This window comes from Lineus longissimus, chromosome 1, assembly GCF_910592395.1.
Source record: "Lineus longissimus chromosome 1, tnLinLong1.2, whole genome shotgun sequence".
Lineage (NCBI taxonomy): Eukaryota > Metazoa > Nemertea > Pilidiophora > Heteronemertea > Lineidae > Lineus > Lineus longissimus.
In genome coordinates, this window is record NC_088308.1 from 26,859,524 (window position 1) to 26,881,118 (window position 21,595).

Consider the following 21,595-nt stretch of genomic DNA (forward strand, 5'->3'; position numbering starts at 1 on the left):
AAAATAGGTACGTATAGGAGGAGTGCCCCGTAGTTCATATACTAACATAAATCAATTCCCGAAACTGCAAACTACATTAAGGGCAGTCTAGCATCATCCCCAAGACATCACTCCAATGATTTACTATGACTTTCGTCGGGAGCTTTCTGTAACCATCTGAAATACCTTTCAACCGATATAGCGTACATTTCGTCGATGACAATCAAGTTATAAAAAATGTTACTCACTCATTGGAATTAACGAAGAAAAATTCACAGTTTGCTGTCAATTTGCCAACTTCAACAACAGGTCTTTGTCTCTTGCTTCTTGAACGATAACTGATATGTGGTTCGTTGTCAATTTATTGGACACAGCCACGTGATATCACCGTGCATGTGGTTTAATCCAAAACCGTGAAGGGGTCCAAAGACATCATTGCCCCACAGGTGGATATTCCGCACGTGTCCCATGGTGACGCTTCTTATGTATCAGTGAAAAGATAACGAGGTGTAAAAAAAGTTCTGCAAAAGAAACTTCTAGTTCAATCTCGTGCGTCACGACGAGATTCAAAGGAGGCGAGGGGTCATATTTCCGTCCTTAACGCAAGGCCAATTCTCGGTTAATTTTGAGAATAATTTTGGTCGAGGTCAAAACGGGTTATTCGTATATTCCCCATCCACAGGCACAATGTCCATGTGCCGCAATTCCATTTGAGTGCTAGTGCAGCTATACATAAGCTTCCAGATGATGATGCAACAGACTGGATGTTTGGTGATCTCTAAGCCACCATGGAAACAAATTGAAAACAATTGAAAACAGTTGAAAGCAAATAACAACTGATTTGTTTTTGTGTCGCATGTATTTCCAGAGTTTAACAAATATCTCTGTTACAAAATTCTGCCCTCAGTGAAGAGAGCACTGATCCTTTCATCAACAGTTAAAACGTTTACACCATTTCCTCTCTTGAAACTAAAATATGGAAACATTACTTATTGGTCACTTAGGACGCCTATTAAAATACAATCAAGTTCGGTGCATAGCGGGGACAATAACGGGAAAGAAGGAACATAGAGAAGATGGTGATACAAGAGGAGGAAAGGTACAATCAAAGGAAATTATTACACCCTCTAAAAATATATAATATGGGCATTCGTATGCACGATGCACATTATGGATGCACCCTTTGATTTTCGCCAGACTGCTGATAATCCTTAAGGAACAGTTGCATGAAGGTTTAAACAAAAACGAAGGGTAGCGCACAGGATTCTATTCTAAAACAATTGTATTCACCCGTGACCATGCAGATTAAACAAATTTCACAACGTCAACCACATTTCCAGCTCACTCGTTTTGCTACGCTTTCAAATTTTCTTATAAAATACTAAATATTCCCATATCAAAATTTGTTGACCAACATGTATATTCTTAACTTCCCAGTTCCTCGAAGCCAAAGCGACGATTTAAATAAATTACCATCGCAAAGCACATTCTTCCTTTTGTTCTAAATCTTTGTTGCTATTACTGACATTTACTCTTACTAACCATCCTAATTATTTTGTCATCATAATGTCGCCAGTCTTTATGTTTCCACTGCAATTACTCTATGACAGACAATTCACATCAGAGCCACATAGCTGAATACCAAGAGATGCAACATTTGAAAGTTGAACATACCTACTTCGTTTGAATATGACAGTGCATTTGTTATAGTCATAGTGTTCTCCTTTGACCACGTCAGCATCATTCTTTGTATTCAAAAACCTTGTTTGCGATCAGTGCATTTTCATCAAGAAGACGATATTCTATGACCACGTCCTCAAGAAAACGTATATTCATAACTGATAAACCAAATTCTGTATAGACACGTTTGACTTCATTTTCGGAATTATATTGCATTCTCTGCAGACCTACTGAATCATACACTTAATAGAATCTCTCCTCCCCACATCCTTACTGGACACACTCTGGCTGTCTTTGTCGTCCAACGCCATAAGATCTGTCCTGAGGCTGGGGCGTCTGGCGTTCGGGGCGATAGCACCACAGGCATCACTTAACCTCCTGCGTATCGTCACCCTGCGGGTCGATCCAGACCCGCTCGCACTAACATAATTCGGCTGGACCTTTCTATGCAGAGATGGACTCATTTCTGTAGGAAGTTGCGCTAATCGGAATAAATTCACAAAAATATCATTGATATTCAAGTTTTTCTTGGCGGATACCTCGAGATAGCAACACGAATGTTCTGACTCGAACATGGTTTTAACTTCATCACTTTCCACTTGTCTCTCCTTCTCTGCTTTGTCCGCTTTATTCCCCACGATGACCATAGGCACTGGTTTACTGGCGATCTTCTTCATTCCCACATTGGGTCCTCCTTTGCTCTCCAAAATCTGCAGTCGTAGCCGTAGCACTTCGTCAAAGGATTCCCTGCTGTCGATGCCGAACACGAGAATAAACAGGTCACCTGGAAAGACATGATAAAGATAAAGGTCACTAAACTAATAAAAGTTTAAAGACATGTCATTTGTGTTAATACATCTCGCGTTGCTGGCACTTGGCCACTAACTGGTACATTCAAGGAAGTAATTGTACTGGCGTTCGACTGTTTTTGCGTACGGACCCTGTTGGACGCCGGGATTGCTGGTGAGCTCCGTCTTAGATCAGGTCTATTTCAGAGTTTCTGTCTCCTCGTCTGGTTGCCATTGCCCAGCTGACGAGCCCAGATCTACCAGGTTTGATTTCGAAGTTATCTCTCCTAGAATGGATGACCGCCAGGGTTAGGGAGGCCAGTCTCCTCATCAAGGAAGTAATTGACGAACACAAAAAAGGATGTTGTCACTTGTCACCTTGTCACTTGTATCTGAGCACGTTTGTGAGCATGATAATGTTTAGCCGATGATTTACATGGTTCTTCGTTATTTGTCTGTCTGTCTGGTAATACTATTTTGTGATCAGAATACATAACTAGTTTGTGTACATTCAAACCCCATTGTTGTAGCTCATCGCCAATTCGACACTGTCAGTGCATTTCCATCTCAGAGGTACACTTAGTCATCAGCCTTTAAATCCCTTGAAATGAAGTTCATAGTCAACTCGTCTTGTCGACATCCGGAAATCAGCCGACGACAGCATCATGCCACATCCTAATCAGCTAAGGCTAATTAATTCCTTTTGTCACGCCTTCGCTTTCGGTTCTGACTTTTACCAGAGTATTTCATTGAAAGACTCTGCTTTTACGGACAATTTTAGATATCCAAAACCCATAGTTAGGTCTTACTCTGCAACAATAAAGATTTTTGTCTGAGAGTCCTCGAAAGAGGACATTCATTTCGTATAGTCATTTATTATTCATTGTACTTGTGGAGATTATTGGGGTCAGCTTGATGATGCTGAGGTAACGAATTTCCAAGACTACATCATGCCATACATTAATCATCACATCGACGGAAAAAGCGAGCTAAGAGGCTTGGCTAAATCGATCGTCAGGTGTGTTATGAGATTGTGGTTATATTTTCCGATATGACCGTACGGTCTCTCGGGTCATTTTGAGGTCAATCTTTTACTGCTTTTGCTTGTCGCATTCGCAGTTACTCTGGCAATTGGATGGGGTGGTGGGTGATTACGAAATACGCTGCCGCCCATGCATTGGAGACCGTGATGATAAAGCTATTTGAAACCAGTATATACCAGTATAAAATGACATCACTTCATGTGAAACATTTAACGAAAGGGACCTCAGACCTTTATGTTCTATCACAAGAATGCTCCAGCGATTTGAGCATAAAAGCGATGATCGACGAAATGGTTGTAAATTGCCTTATTGGATAGGTAGACCATGACTAGTTTTCAATTTCATCACAACGCTTGGTGGTAATACATTCTCGCATCTCGGGCAGACGAGTTCGATATATTATTGATTATTCATTGTATATTGAGTAGCCATCTTATCTAAAGGAATTCCTTTCTCTCGCGGTACGTTACCATCTCTAGCCAAGTATGACACAAGAGTTGTTGAAATGATTTAGTTTCATAGAAGGCAGGAGAGATTGTTATTGGATCAATTCACAGTACTCAATGTCTATATCGTCAATTTCACCGATCTTCTACTGCGGTTGCTCGATGATAGTAAGGAGATTTTCTGCTCGGATTATGCGACCTACATAGGCTAAAATTGCGCATTCCCTATGAGAAGGCCAGTTTACCATGTTAACACCGTATCATTATTTTACCTCAATATGGGAAGCCCTGCTTGCTCTGTCATAATCATCCAGGTGCGTATAGGTTTCCTCTCCGATTCAGTGAATCATAATTTTCATCGGCGAAGATAAATGCAGTGCCCAACGATACATGCGAGTTGGAGCGAGTTGGAGCATGATGTTTTTTCGAAACACTTACAACTAAGCACCAGACGGGGCCAAACAGCGTAGACTTAATTTCACCTTGATGCATCCATGTTCTTGTTACAAGCTTATGTGTAATTAAATTGATTTTAATCATGATATTGAACTTTCTCATTTTCATTGCTTATGCCTTCACGGCAAGTTAGTCAACCAGATGCACCATTTACTAATCAACCGTTGCTTGGAATAAACACGAGTATTCAGTTTCAGCCTATTAATGGAATTGAAATGAATGAACATATACCTGCATGGCCTTGTAGAATATCAACAATAACCTGAATAAAAATTTTGAACCTCATGAAAGCAAACAAAGGTCAACTTTTAAGATTTTAACTATTTTCTATCTATTCACTGCAAAGACAAAATCAAAACGATCAAATGACAACCCATTTAGCTCTGAACCTCAATGGTAAAAGGGAAAATAGAGCATATTATCCTCAGTATGAAATGCTGTATCTGTGCTGGCTAGGGCGTGATAGTGGGTACTCGGCAGAGAGCTTATAAGACGTAAATAATCATTTTATTGTTCGCATGTATAGCTTTACCTACGGTGGCCCATTAGGGACATCATGTTTTTTTTTAGATTCAAATACGATTTTTTTTTCTCGAATTTTCTCCACGGAATTAAGTATTTTCTCCACGGAATTAAGTATTTTCTCCACGGAAATAAATACTTTTCTCCACGGAAATAACATTTATCTCCACGGAAATAACATTTATCTCCACGGAAATAAATACTTTTCTCCACGGAAATAAATACTTTTCTCCACGGAAATAACATTTATCTCCACGGAAATAACATTTATCTCCACGGAAATAAATACTTTTCTCCACGGAAATAAATACTTTTCTCCACGGAAATAACATTTATCTCCACGGAAATAACATTTATCTCCACGGAAATAAATACTTTTCTCCACGGAAATAAATATTTTTCTCCACGGAAATAACATTTATCTCCACGGAAATAAATACTTTTCTCCACGGAAATAAATACTTTTCTCCACGGAAATAACATTTATCTCCACGGAAATAACATTTATCTCCACGGAAATAAATACTTTTCTCCACGGAAATAAATATTTTTCTCCACGGAAATAACATTTATCTCCACGGAAATAAATACTTTTCTCCACGGAAATAACATTTATCTCCACGGAAATAAATACTTTTCTCCACGGAAATAAATACTTTTCTCCACGGAATTAAGTATTTTCTCCGCGGAAATAACATTTATCTCCACGGAAATAAATACTTTTCTCCACGGAAATAAATACTTTTCTCCACGGAATTAAGTATTTTCTCCGCGGAAATAAATAATTGATTCCGCTGATATGATTGGTCCTGCATTTTAGAGGACGAGGTCAAGGTGAAACTATTAACCCTTAAACCCCAACCTTGCGGTAGGCTCGGGAACCAAGCTGTACAGGCGCTGCCCGCTGGAACACGAGGCCGCTTGTCAATCCCGTTTGACATTGTCAGATCTGACTATACGTGTATAGTGTTGGCATGAAGACTGTGGAAGATGTAAGTAACACGATGATTGTCAGATTTGATACGTTTTGAATCATAAAAATGCAGTTGGTAGCATCTTTGTAGAGTGGCCTAGTATCAGTGAAGAAAACGGTACGTGGAGACCCACTGCCGATGTTATGTATAGCTAGCTATCGCGCGCAGTAGCTAGCTATACATAACATCGGCAGTGGGTCTCCACGTACCGTTTTCTTCACTGATACTAGGCCACTCTACAAAGATGCTACCAACTGCATTTTTATGATTCAAAACGTATCAAATCTGACAATCATCGTGTTACTTACATCTTCCACAGTCTTCATGCCAACACTATACACGTATAGTCAGATCTGACAATGTCAAACGGGATTGACAAGCGGCCTCGTGTTCCAGCGGGCAGCGCCTGTACAGCTTGGTTCCCGAGCCTACCGCAAGGTTGGGGTTTAAGGGTTAATAGTTTCACCTTGACCTCGTCCTCTAAAATGCAGGACCAATCATATCAGCGGAATCAATTATTTATTTCCGCGGAGAAAATACTTAATTCCGTGGAGAAAAGTATTTATTTCCGTGGAGAAAAGTATTTATTTCCGTGGAGATAAATGTTATTTCCGCGGAGAAAATACTTAATTCCGTGGAGAAAAGTATTTATTTCCGTGGAGAAAAGTATTTATTTCCGTGGAGATAAATGTTATTTCCGCGGAGAAAATACTTAATTCCGTGGAGAAAAGTATTTATTTCCGTGGAGAAAAGTATTTATTTCCGTGGAGATAAATGTTATTTCCGTGGAGATAAATGTTATTTCCGTGGAGAAAAGTATTTATTTCCGTGGAGAAAAGTATTTATTTCCGTGGAGATAAATGTTATTTCCGTGGAGAAAAGTATTTATTTCCGTGGAGAAAAGTATTTATTTCCGTGGAGAAAAGTATTTATTTCCGTGGAGATAAATGTTATTTCCGTGGAGATAAATGTTATTTCCGTGGAGAAAAGTATTTATTTCCGTGGAGAAAAGTATTTATTTCCGTGGAGATAAATGTTATTTCCGTGGAGAAAAGTATTTATTTCCGTGGAGAAAAGTATTTATTTCCGTGGAGAAAAGTATTTATTTCCGTGGAGATAAATGTTATTTCCGTGGAGATAAATGTTATTTCCGCGGAGAAAATACTTAATTCCGTGGAGAAAAGTATTTATTTCCGTGGAGAAAAGTATTTATTTCCGTGGAGATAAATGTTATTTCCGTGGAGATAAATGTTATTTCCGTGGAGAAAAGTATTTATTTCCGTGGAGAAAAGTATTTATTTCCGTGGAGATAAATGTTATTTCCGTGGAGAAAAGTATTTATTTCCGTGGAGAAAAGTATTTATTTCCGTGGAGATAAATGTTATTTCCGTGGAGATAAATGTTATTTCCGTGGAGAAAAGTATTTATTTCCGTGGAGAAAATACTTAATTCCGTGGAGAAAATACTTAATTCCGTGGAGAAAATTCGAGAAAAAAAAATCGTATTTGAATCTAAAAAAAAACATGATGTCCCTAATGGGCCACCGTATTTACCAAATTGTTGGACAGAAACTTCATCCCCGTTCAGGCTATTAATGGCCAAACCTGGCGTGCGATGTTTTATCACAAGACGTCACTGGTAATAATGCCAATAAGTAAGGTGGGCTTGACCTTGAAAAAGGCACAAGTCAATTTGCCGGTGATGCAACGATCGCTTAAACGATATTGGCTTGATGAAACGACGGAAGGGTCTAGAGGGTTGCGACAAACATACATATTTTTAAGGATCGGTTTCTCAAGAGGACAGTGCCTTGCTGTAATAAGAATTTGTTTGTAAGAAGACAGTCGCTCTTCATATTTCTTCAGTTTTAATTGTCAAAATCAATCGATTAACCTTCTAGAATGACATTGTCATCGAATGATTAAATCCATACCATGTAGCTAACAAAGGGAGAGAAAAAAGCTAATCACAGAATGACCGCCGACAGTAGAAAGTTGCCAATCCCAGAGGGATGTAGTCAATGATGGCAATTTGAACATCCTTGGTTGAGTGCCGCAGCAGGATGCGAGTGTGCAACAAGTAATCTGATTAATCAGTCCAATCTAAGTCATGTTCTTTGTGAGACCAGGCGCTGATCGATCAAAGCTGCTCGAGAGATGGATTGAACGAACAAAGTCGGTTCTTTATGACTGCCATTTGCTGAGAAAGCAAGTTGTTTTTAGCTTGGTGGTATTTCCCAATAGATCACTCTCTCTCTTTCTCTCTGGGTACCTGCATGTTTTTGACCTTCTCACGGGAGTCGATCGCTCGCCAATTATTAAGCTCAGCGCAGCCGTGATGAGGATTTCGGCTGAGTTGATTACTTTTAGTAGTTTTCCTGGGGCTGTTGACAGTGAGGGTACCTCTTATCCATTAGTTAGTTTATACGACATGTATGTATGTGGGTGGGTCACGCGATGTCAGACTATTCTTTTGAGAGTATCGACCGATCAATACCGCACCTGCCCAAGGAAAGACAGGCTAGTGAAAAAAGAAATCCACCGGACAGTTACACCCATTCCCAGATGGTTTTCTATTGACTCGTACATCTAAAACTAGCCACTTTCATACTAGAGAGTATGACAATTAATCTATAATCAATTCAGACTCTGGACTAGCCTTGTATTGAAAACAATGTAATAGAGTTACCAGGTATAGGCACAAGGCGGCAGATGTCGAATATCATTGAAATACTGGTTTGTCAATGTCAACTCAGATCAGATGCATCATCTATCAGAAACAAGTATATCAGGCTGTCCCCTTTATTCAAATAATAATGGTCTGTTCGATATGCATCATTCTTATGTATATATCCAACTTAAACCATTTCACTTCTTGGATAAAGTACCCGATTGACAGAATTTGAATCACAATATTATAATGAAGAAGTTGGAAATCGTTTCGATTTCGTAGTCGATACCTTTGTTGGCAATATAAATGTTGCCTTCTTTTGACAGCACGCATCACAGTAATGATTATTACAACTTGAACAGTTTGAAAGAGACATAAAGAACCAATGGCATTGAAGACGACCCACATATCTTCCATGGAATAACTAAATCCACATATCGCAATTTCCCAGAGCTAGATTTCCGAACGCCCGACTGCTGATCAAACAATCATATATTTTATCCCCCAATATGATTGAGGAAGTCCGATAGAACCAAACCGAAGCTGACATTAGTTTTGCGAACGAAAACGGAAATTAAAATTTACACTGGTGTCATTCTGTACGAGTTCTCGTCTTTAATGAATTGCACTTAATATAAGATATCCGGTTAGTAGCTGTTTGAGGGGATGGCACAGGCCAACGTAGAAGGCATTCCATATTCATATAACTAACGGACAGCAAGAAAGCTTGGTAACCGTGATAGAGTATATTCAACTCTTTCCCGAATTTTAGGCTTATAAATCTGCTTTTTTATGACAAGCTGTCTTCAAAAAGATACCAGGGGATAGCCACCTACACAACAGAACTTAACTATCATATTTCAGTGCATATTATACACAGCAATCTTCAGTAGGTGGCTCCCTTGGAATTTAAAGTAGGTCACATTTTCTCATACACCTTGTCCTTTAACAACGATCTCAGCAAAACGAAAAGAAACATCGCCGAGTGTTCCGAGTGATGCAGTGAGTGTCACCAAAATCGCCCGCTTCGAATATTGGAAACTGATGACCATATTTACTCTTCGCATTTTGGTTGCATATGATTTCTATTGCCGGCAAGGATATCTCATCCTTACTATATGCTAAGAGTATCATCAGTTACTTGATTTTCCATGCACATCCCATACCGTGCTATTAGAAGTTTAAGCCTTGCTAGGTACTGACACCTCTGCCTAAATTGTTCATATCCCCTACAGACTATTTATGATATATCCCAAGACTAACAAATAACCCAGATTCAGTCCAAGATATTCTCTCATCAAAGGCTTATCATCTTTCAAACGAGTTTATTTCTATCAAAGGACGACGGGATCATATCAAGACGGCGATTATCGACGATTGCGATTATCTTTGGCGATTATTGACGATGGATTCGCTTCTGATCTTGAGGTAGTCAAGTAGAACTAATGGAATCTTCCCTGGATGACTTGGAAGATGTAAAGGTTAGATGGATACAAATTGAAATGAACAAAGCAGATGGGTAGGGACGCGATTTGACTGAAATGCTAAAGAAATAAAGTTGGCCCCATTAACCTTCAAATTTCCCTTCTAAATGACTAAGCTCGATCATTTCTTCGCCATCAATTTGCACTCTGTCTTCTTGATATTGATAAAGGAACCCTTTATCGTCAAAAGATTAATGTATTTGATGAATGTGGAACACCTACACGATGACCGCCATAACTTTTATCTTCAAATTTACTCTTATTCCTTCATTTCGTCGTGGCAACATGAATACCTTTCTAGAACTAGAACTTTCTAGACTAGCAATGTAATAATAACAGTCAAGGTCAAATCAACTCTCTCGGATGTTCCTAATAACAGACAAGCAATGCAATAACAACAGTCAAGGCCAACCTAACATGATAATTCATTTTTATGAATCGATGGATGTCGTAGACAGGAAGTGAAGACAATCGTACCGGATTTGCTCAATGTCGCCAAATTAGTGTCATTAGTGGAAGACTATCGCAAGGTAACCCCACTGGAGCCGGATGAATATAACCAGAAATTTCATAAATAACATGCTCGAGGCAACATGTAGTCTCTGTAATATGATGAGAGGAAGCATGACAATTACGCCATGATATAACTGCGGAGTTGTTAATTATGCCCCGACATGAACAAAGGAGGTTACGCTTTGATGAGGTAACAGTAATTTAGTGGATGTGTGTTGCAGAGGCAATGTGATACATATCGATTGAAGCATAGGAAACCACATTAGGAGGAAATGGGATTTTGCTATTTGTTTTTTTTGTCGGCGTGGCACATTTGCAATATCTTCCAACTCAGCTCATCTTAGTGTTCTAGGGATGTAGCCAGTTAAGATTTTCTAAAACAGCAGCCGTAGACTGACAAATCATGTAACATGACTAATGTCATCGTCATCATTACTACAATGTTCTTGCTCTGATGATGGAAATAATGATTACATATCGTCATTTCCATTTGTGAGGAAAAGTAGGATCACATCGCCGAGTTTACCCAACGACGATGTGTCGAGTCCAGCAACGATAAATCAACGGGTTAATATCGTGTGAACCAAAAGGTCTCTGTCCGCTTGTTTATCAGTCATCAAATTAGGTCTTGTCGTTGCCTTGAGCAGATGCATGACAGTGGTGTTCATTGGAACGACTGTGGAAACGGCAATGTTTCTGTCCTTCTTGTTTATCAATTTGTCATTGCCTTAAGCAGCTACATGACAAGATGCTTCGCTGTAACGATAAGTCGGATGAGTCAGGAAGAGCGGCGTTTGAATGTCATTTTCGGTTCATGACCTAATAAGTTAGGCTAAACATGACTAACCACTGTCTCTACTACATTATATGTGAAAGACTCCGTCGTCTTAGCGACATTATCAGAACGCTGGCATAGAAAGATGGCAAAAGGTCAAGTTGAGCTCTGTAGAGAGCAACAGGTAGTTGAACGAATTTACAGAAGGTATTGCCGTCAACTGGTTCAAAATCATGTTAATTCTTAGTTTTAAAAAAATTCTAACTTAGCGCCTGCACACAGACCTGTAATGATATTTAGACTTGAATACAGGGCATACTCCGACTCGCTGCCTCCATGTGTATGTCATTGCAAGACAGTTCGAAAAGGGCAATCTTCAAGAAGGAAAGATCCAGGAGAAAGTTGGTTAATTAAGTCAACCCAGCATTATTCAAGCTCAGCGAGACGACCATTTCTTGAAGTGCACATCCCAGTTGATTGGCCGCTAAGTGGATTTTGCTTCGCATCATTAGTTCATCTGATTGTTTGCATCACGTATATTGGCACAATCGAGTGTTGATTGGTGGAAAAATGAATTAATTTCCGCGTGGGAATCGATTATTAGTACTAGGCGAATGTCATTCTGCATATTCATCCATTTGATGAGAATCTCATTCAAATGCTTTAAGTGTTTCAAATGTTTTAAACACACCACGCAGAATCTAGTTACTCAGAAAAATAAGCTCAATCAGAAAAGGCAATATGTTGTTGACACGAAATTGTTTTAAATTGCTAATCGCAATTTATACTTAAAGTGACTAAAGGCAGGGGCTAGGGTGTCAAATGCGTTGTCTCCACAGACTTTAGGCATCAGGACACACTCTCTCAAGATACACGTTCGTCACTACAGTCTAAATACTTATTGAGTTTGCTAATGCCATCTCCCTTATGACGTATAGGGTGACTCGAGGCAATACTGACATCGACCATGGCATCATAGAGAATCAGATAAAAACTACATCTGATGTCGTCTTCCAGTTGAGCTGTCAAAATGGATCTGCAGTATAGGTGATGGCAGTTATTTGATTCAATGGTAATCGATTAAGAAGAAACACTTAGAATATTGGCAGTATTAACGCTCCTTCATCATGAAATGATAAGGTCAGACCGTGAATGTAAGGCCTTATTATCAGCAAGGTTTATAGCTTATAGCTGATGGGCAACAGATTACGCCCTGATGAGTCAGCGAACCAGACAACCGTCAACAATTCGCTGAATGGCCTCCAACTCCTACATTGATATACAGCCAATGTGCTTCTTCATGGTAAAAAACCCATTCGATGCATTCTTTTTCTAGCAACGACAAAAAGAAATTTTAGAGTATGTGTGGACAAACCGCCGACATATGATCGCTTCGGAAATTGGTACCTCGATTTGATAATTCAAAGCGAGAAACAGATCAAGAAAGTCATGGTATCGGAGCCAGGATAACACATCTAAGGCTTTATCAAGATGGAAACACTGCCTTTGTACTTCAATGGCTGCAGTCTCATATATAAAAGATATTTCTTGATTACCTTATTGCTGTTTCAGATTGCAAATTACAACTCGAAAAGTTGGTAATGTATCGAACAGTTGGAAATGTTATGAAAATACAAAAATATTTTTATATTTTGATAGTATCATACTGCAAAGTGAAACCATTTTTCACGCTCGCTCATTTTAATATAGCTGTCACCATTATCATGTCAAGTAACCTTCTAGGTGAACCGCCAATGCCTCTGAGTGATATAAGACGACCTAGCATGTCCGTTGATAACGGCTCCCTTGGTATCGCACATCAAGTTGATGAATCTTCTAACTGAGCCTCACGTGCCCCTGGTAGAAAATCCTATTACCTCTAAGAAGTCTGCTATGTAGTATAAGCGCCGACTGTAAGACCTTTACATCTCATAGGTGACATACATAGGTAGGCTGTCAGACTTCGTAATTTTCCCTACTTTTCTTCCTTGGCTATGATCAAACAAGAACTCTCCCCAATGATTTATGTATTATTACAGTAAGGCTATCCCCCTGACGAGGTTCTTTATAGATCTAGGTCTTCCCATTATTACGTCTTTTATCACAAGAGCCGAGCTAGCTCAACCAAGGTATAAGTGTCTTGCAAGCATCTTTCGGTAGGTTCTCAACTCCGGTATGTCTGAAGAGGATTGATAGTGGTTACTTAATGACTCTTCATTGCAAACAGCTTCAGATCCAGACTTTAAAATAATCAATACACATGTGTCGTATTAGGATGGACCTGTGTGCAATTACAAACAGGTAGCGTCTACAAGAGTTCAGACGATTTGGCTTGGGATATCGTATTGCCTTGCATGCAGGCGGTTTTAGAAAGATGTGGCGGCGTAGTGTTACTAATTTTGGAAGTAGGAACTACATAAAGCCAACAGAATTTCCTTGACACCGCCAATGCAGCTAGTACGCCGGAACATGTGTTTGAAAGGATTAAAGCTGACATGCATGCATAAAAACCCTTACGGCTAAGCTAGAAAAACAAACGCCCGACCACCAAACGACCAACTGCACTTGACACATGATAGACAACCAGCGACTGGTCCCACTTGGCTGCAGAAAAACAAAAAGTTCATTGACGAGACAGGTCACTGAGAAGCTCTCGTGTAAATAAAAAATAAAAAATATTCCTCGAGCGGGTTCGAACTCGGAACCCTCGATCCTTGATACTTGCCATCTTACCCACTATGCCATGAAAGCTGTTTTTGTGAATAAACATATTTTTCAGAGTTTCATTTCACGTACAGGCTTGACAGAATGGCGTCTTTTGTGCCATCTGTACCATTTTCAGTTTCAAAGTGGCTTTTAAAATTTCCCCCTTTACAATATTGGAAAAGTGAATTCATAAGATACACAATCAGGAGATGAACTTGACACGCTGTGATGATAACAAGAGTACGCAGCTATTTTTCGAGTTTCAAAGATGCAAAACAATTTCCCGCGTTGCTAGTATTAAAACCATGCGTGTATTGAGGAACTGTCTGATGAAGTGGCATTCGATTTCAAACAATGATCGCAGGAGGTCGCAATGCCATGAACAAATGCTCATATCTGCGCTCCACATCCAGTGCTCTGTTGGTGAATACGGTAGCGCCACTGCGGCCTGCTGGTAGTCTATCATATCTGAAGGCGTTTGAAACAATGCTGACCGGTCATTTAAACATGGCGGACGGGCGTTAGTGTTTTCAAAATTGGTCGTTAGGGTTTTTAAGCATGCGTGTAAGCTGTAATAACTGTGCCAAAACCAAAGAAAATAGTGAACTGTCGACATTGTACGCTAACGAAGTGCGGCGACATATCATAGCCGGAATCAATCTATCCCGCCTGTATCAATCTATAGAGCCATCATTGATATCATCCTCATGACACTTGTAACTCGCATCAACATCAGCCCTTGGGAAGGTTTCTTAATCAACATTTCACAATAGGAGCTGACGAGAGCCGCTGAGTAGAAGTGCTCAAGGCCAGCATAAATAGAGTGAATTGAAATATGATAGAATTTGCAAAAGGTTTGGCCATGACCTAAAGCTATTTATGTCAACTCTAATCTAGGAGTCGAGTGCTGTGATTTCTAGAATATCGAAGAGTTAGGAACTTCCTTTCCGTTGACCTTATGCCATCAAGCTAAAATACTAGCGGAAAAAGGCCAAGATCATGGAAACCAATCCAGCTGTATAGGAATATTAAAAAGCTTATAATGGAAGAAAATGACTGGGCCAATTAGCCATTTTTCTTACCTAGCTGCACCCCAAGATAGTTCTTTTTCTGTGTTTATCGAAAACGGCTTTGCCTACCTTGACTTCAAATGCCCATAGGAATCGTAATATCAGTGGTACAGAGTCAATTTCTTCAGAACGACATCACAAAAGATGCCTTTCTGACAAGGGAATTAGTTGAAATAAGGCTGAAAAGTCAGGTTTTGCGTAAGGTGGTCCCTTTACTACAGAGCTTCGAACATGCCAGATTTCCACCAACCCACTCTTCATAGATATCAAAGATTAGAAAAAGAATATGCAACATGAAACGATCTGTGCGTCATTCAGATCTTTGTCCTAGGAAAATCTTAAGGCATCTTCTAAGTGATTCTGATCATATTCCATTAAAGATGTTTTTGTGCTCGAGGATTAAACGAAATGTAAATCGCTGACTGTGCTGGATGGCTTCTTTTTATCTTTGATGTTAACAGAGAAAGAACTGTTTAGGACTAGCTGACTCGTTATATCATTTTAAGTAAAAGGAATATAAAACATACCATGAAGCTTAAATTCAACATTAATCAGCCAGAGTATATACATGTTCATTGAAACAGGTTAGCTTAGAAGATTTTACAAGGTAATTTCTCATGTAGAATTTGGTGTCTATGGTTAAAAATCCAATGTGTCCCTTATTTGGGCATTTCACAGGAATGTCATGGAAACCGATACTTAGAACGTCAATGATACAGTCACATCAACCCCCCCCCCTCCACTATCACCACCAACAACCATATGTCATAAAAAAGTATGGTGACGAGGTCATACTTCTGACATTAAGTTCCAAATAGGATTATTTACCTGAGCATGTCTGCGCTGGTGCCTAATATCATTTCTAAGTGATTATTAGCATTATAGGTCTATCAGGTGACATTAGCTCTCATGACTTTGTGAGTGATGGCTGACTATTTGCCTTGGCAGCTGCTGGTCTCCCAGCCCATGATTGGTTTCATTCAGATCACCTGGCGGGTGGCTGCCTTGATTGCTTGCCCACGTTCTTAGTATTGGCGTCTGAGTGATATGCAATCAATACAATGCCGACCCAATCGTTCTTTTCTGCTCGTGAATTTTCTCTGTTACCTCAGAACGAACACCAGTACCAACAGGTGTTTTCGCATTTACCAGTTTCTGAGCTAACCAAACTTGTCAACTAGAGACTTTGATTTCCCATCAAAGGCTTTCAGCAGCAATTGATATGACGAAATATTCAATTCCGTCTATTTGATGGGACAATGTAAGTTCATTAGGCTTCATAGTGAAGTACTATTACATACCTGGTTACTGCTTTTTTGCAACTTTTATCATGACAATAACATTAAGATCAAAAGTCATTAATCCGTGCAAGACGTGATGAATTTAAAATCATAGCAACGATACCATATCACGCTCTATCCCCACTCTACACTGAAGACAAGAAAACTCCCACAAGTGCATGTTGCCGAAAAGAGGAGACATGTAAAAAACCCAGGGGAACTCGCGGTTGATGTTGTGATCCAGCCATGAGTGCTTCCGCAGAAGCAGCAATTAGGCGACAATGAGCACATCCGCTACCAGACTCTTGACTTCCTGTCTTTTTTATTTGGCAATGCCATGATCATTAGCCTTGCTCGCAATGAACCAAATGAAAGCAGCGACCAACAGGAATTGTTGACTACCGATTATGCTGCAACCAGGTAGATTTGCATAACAAGCAATGACGATACCACAGCCGCCATTGTTACTCAGTTGCCGCCAATGTAAACGATGGCTATCATCACCACTACGTACTCTGTCAACAGCCAACTGAGCGTTCGTAAATGTAATTAAAACGTGGATTTCCACAAAAATAGAGTGGGAACCAGCCAAGGCAACGTTTGATTAAAAGCAACTATAATTTATTGCTGGCAAAGGGCCTCCATCAAAGTAGCAACCACACCAAAAATCTCAACGAATTCAACATCATGGTGGTCTGAAGCGTGTATGAATTAAGAATTCGCTCTATTTCACACACGGTTCATATCGCCATAGCCTGGCTATTACAGGCGAAGAAAATCTCAACTCTAACATAAAAACCTCTGTGGTTCAACGGTTAGAATGCTAGAGTTTCGATCTGGTGGTAACGGGTTCGACTCTCCGCGTATCCCCAACTTTTCTCCTCGTTCACGTTTTTTCATTCATTCATGTACATATAGTATTATTACTATTATTATCTTCATTATTATCAATATCGTTTTTATCTTGAAAAATTTACGAACTCAAGTACACTTATTTCATACTGCAACGAAGATCTCACCATGTTTATAATGAATATCTAAGTTTTTTTAGTGACGTCGGTGTAAGATGGTCATCATGTTTTTGTGGTATATATCAATTTGCATCGTTTATTGACAGGGAAGGGAATTTTGTGAGAGATGACGTTAAGTCAATGTTTCAACAAGTGGGCCAAGGTTTGTAGATCACATTACTTAGGTATTGGATGCATCACGTATCACAGTTACGTATCTCAGGTTGTGAAAAGGATCATATGTAGCAAAAAGGCGGAGAAACTTGGCCCAGTTATAACGTCATGAATGTTAGTTTGGGTCTTGACGATTGCAATTTGACATGGAGGTGAAAACTGAAAAGAGGCCAGTTACAATGTCATGGATGATCAGTTATGACTAATTGCAATATGCACATCACGTAGGCATGTTTGATGGATTTATGATAAATAACTAATGGTTATCATGCTGCAACACCCACATTTTATTCAAGATTGGTAATCATGTAGTACATGTCACTGGATTAATCATATTTTATGCTTGTTCCATGTTTCTCGAAATATGCGGCACTTTTTGTTAAAAAGCAGTTGCAGCGATTGTCACGAATTAACCAAAATGAAGGCACTTTCTCCAATGCGAACATGGCTATCTGATTGTCCACGAACGCCTCATTCGTACTGAGCAATAGCGCCTATTTGCAGTATGTATGATGTCAGTGACTTCGGTAAACTCAGGTGTAAACTCAACTACATAATAGATTGTTCTTAGTAGTTGGCTTCCCTATTATTCAAACTCAATCTTGATATTAAGCTGATGTCCAGGGGGAATGGCAATTCTCCCGGGCTATGTTCTTTGTTGACGTAGAAAAAGCCTACACGCGCAAAAGAAGCCTTTCAATTATTCAGAAGATAAGATATAGATATGTTGTAGTGAGTTCGATATTTTCTTTTTGATACGCCCCGTGTTAGAATTTGTATATCACACGTTTTGTTATAGAATATTGATTGTACCAACATGATTGAAGCAAAAGAGAACACTTAGATATTTGTTTTTTGATATGATTGTACGTTGTAATCGCTTTTATTGACCATTACTAGTATCAATGACGAAGAAGCAAGTTCGATATCTCATTGATGTTAAGGAAAGAGAGAACAATACGATTTATTCAAACTAGTTGGCGTTTCATAAAACCAAATATTTGTTCAAATCATGGGTCTGTGACATGAATCATGGCAAAACTGGTGTTGTTCTGCATGCACTCTTGTGAGCCACTTGATGCTTGCTTATTGCGGTTTGAGGCAAAACAAGTTCATTTCGTGTATCGAAATCAAGATATTAGGCTCATAATGAGTCCCTCGCTCCCTTTGCCTTTAGTTAGCTGATTTTCCCAGTCTTTCTGTCCGACCAAAGAAATAAGCGGAAAGTAGGAAATGGAAGGGACGGGACAAAACTGAAACAGAAGCCAAGGTTATTATGTTTGTAACACCACTATGACAGACTCAAATGAAAACCAAGGTTAAGGTCTATGTACGTGGAATACATTTCATAACCGTGAAATTGGAAGAACACGATCCCCATTATCCCCAGCACCGGATCGAATGGCGGTGAGGTAAAGAATATGGAATGAGGACAATAGTTTGGAACGCAAGCAGAGACACGGCATGACTGTCAATGCCAGGACATCCCCTGACACCTTTATAGCGGATAGCTAGTTGAAAATGACAGTCTGTCTGATGTTGCATAGCCTTCTGGACTGCCGATTGTCTTATATCTTTAGAAGCCATACTGGCTTATCTTATCATTAAGCCTCAACTGACTGCCAGGGAAACTCGCGAAGATAGAATAATCCAGCGACATGTATGCGTTGCCTTATCCGCTTATCTATGCTTTTTCTTGAAACAATATGTTACATTAGACTTAATCTTGAATAGGTTAGCTCCGTAGAGTAACATTATCCAGACAACATGTGTCTTCATGCTCAGCTGTATCACATAAATTGTGAAAGTCAGGCTGCCGTGTCTGCAAAGCCGGGTCATGTTACTTATGGAGACGTGTGCGGGTTGCGAGTGCCGTGATCAAATATCTGGAAAACAAACCAGCCGTTTTCTGATTGAAGTTGCCGCCATATCATGATGTCTTATTCAGATCAAAGTGCAAGAGATATTATCATCCAGTATTATCCAGTCTCTTAGTCGTATTCTGCAAACGATACAATTAACGGTCTGCTAATGCTTTTCAGTAAATCGCCTTTTATGCCGTATATAACTTCTTTAGGGACTGGGGAAAGGAAGAGGAGTCGCAAACATAACAAACATAACCTGTCATCCACGAGACTCGTTCCTTTTTCGTGCTTCGGATAGAGGTCTTTTGATTGAGTTACACTTTGGCACTTTAACACCGGGCTTTCGCTTATAGTCTCGAAATAACAAACGTCAATGTTTGTATTGATATTAACATTATTACGTTTATCTAGCGTAAGTAATACTAAGATCATTCAAAATGTCTCATCAAGATGGAAGTCTGACATCGATCACGCCTTTTTCGTTTCTTTTGAAATGACGCATGCAAAGCAAAAAGAACAAACAGTTCTAACAAGTCGTCTCAAATAAAACAGAATCATTATATAGAGTCAAATGTATAGAATCATGTGTCTATTTCCTGTATCATCGACCTTGTGTACGAATATTTGGATTTGCAGTTCGAAACCCTTGAAGAATCAGACTAATGTATCATTCAGTTTTCAATATCAAAGGAGTTATTCCTAGAAGAACTGTTTAAAGTGAAAATTGAACGTTGTCAGTGTTTACACATTCTATTCTGTTCGTTTGATCCTAGTTTCAAACAGTTAGATCAAATACATTGCTAGAGTGAGCAGTGTACTTGACACCGACTGTCTTACACTTTGCTATACATGAATGAGAAATACTGGCACCGCCTTTTGTGTAAAAATTACCTTTAAGTTGAACCTTTTGTAGTATACTGTCTAAAAAGTACGATAAATATATACGAGATACGTCTTAATGAAATTCTCCTAATGTACGATATGTACATAACAGTATCCACGAGTAACAGTCTCTTGGTTTAGGCTGTGTTCGTAAGCCTTGTATTCTGATCAGTAATAATTGAAAAATACAGAGATTTCGTGATGTCATTAATCAACACTCTTGGTATGCAGACTCTCTTGCTGCCTTTTATATCTTGATCGTACGTAACATGGTTTAAAAGAGGGCTCTTCGTAAAGCTTAGCTTAATCGTTCAGAGGACCTCCCCAATCTCGTTCAAAACGGCCTTCTACAGACTATGTGTTTGGATATCGCGAGTTTTTAGACGGGAGTGGGTGGCCTTCTCTGAGTTTTTCTCCAACCCAATCAATGAATGGAATTGATGGGATGCAGTTTTGAGGTTTCCCCAGAAAATCCAATAAACAGCCAATTATGGTTGGAAAATAGTCACCTGTGTTATCTATTTGTTCACTGTATGGGCCGTATATTCTGGGCAGCATCTTCGTACAATGTTTAAGGACGAGGAGAGCTCATTGAAGGTCATACAATATCGTAGTGTTTGTTTACTTGTTCTTCACATAAAATTTGAAAATACGAATGAACCATGCCGGATGATTAACTGGAGAATGATCACAAAGGTCATTTCATGTACATGTAGCTCGAGATTCATTAATGACTTCAGCGTGTAGCAATAACAATAATGATACATAGAATATACTGAAGATGCATCATCATCCGTGCTGCAAAGTACGTGGAAGGACGTTAATTGCACTGTAAGGTGCATGTATATGAACCTTTGGCCCTCATCCCGATGAAATGAACGTCCACAACACGACGCGGTAATTGCTGCAGACATGTGATCTGGTCATGTTGGTAAGTGTCAAGATGGAACAAGCAATACGTGTAAATACCTAATCCAATGCTTACATGTCAAATTCCATCGATAATACACATCTGACGCCCGTCCAAAATACTAATGGCAAATTGATCCGGCCAATGATTGATACTGCTTTGTGATAGATGATGATAGCTATTGGCATGCTGTTATTATTTTTGCGTGAGTGTTAGTTCTCGATCTGTTTGCTCTCTTAGTCAGAAACAGACACTTTAACATCATACCTACTGAGTCATTTGAAAAAAACAAAGAAATTATCGGTATTTTACATTCTATATGAGGAGACTTGTAGTTCTAATGTCTAGGGGCTATAGAAAACGAGACT

At 39.3% G+C, this 21,595-nt stretch overlaps 1 protein-coding gene across 1 annotated transcript in view; it reads right to left on the reverse strand.

The window, feature by feature from the left end:
* Window positions 1–836: 836 nt before the first annotated feature.
* LOC135482557 (GTP-binding protein Rhes-like) overlaps window positions 837–21,595 on the reverse strand; it is a 34,600-nt gene continuing 13,841 nt past the window's right edge. The window contains exon 3 of the mRNA XM_064762690.1: window positions 837–2,443. Coding sequence (XP_064618760.1) covers window positions 1,887–2,443 — 557 coding nt within the window. The 3' untranslated portion in view covers window positions 837–1,886. The remainder of the gene's footprint in view (window positions 2,444–21,595) is intronic.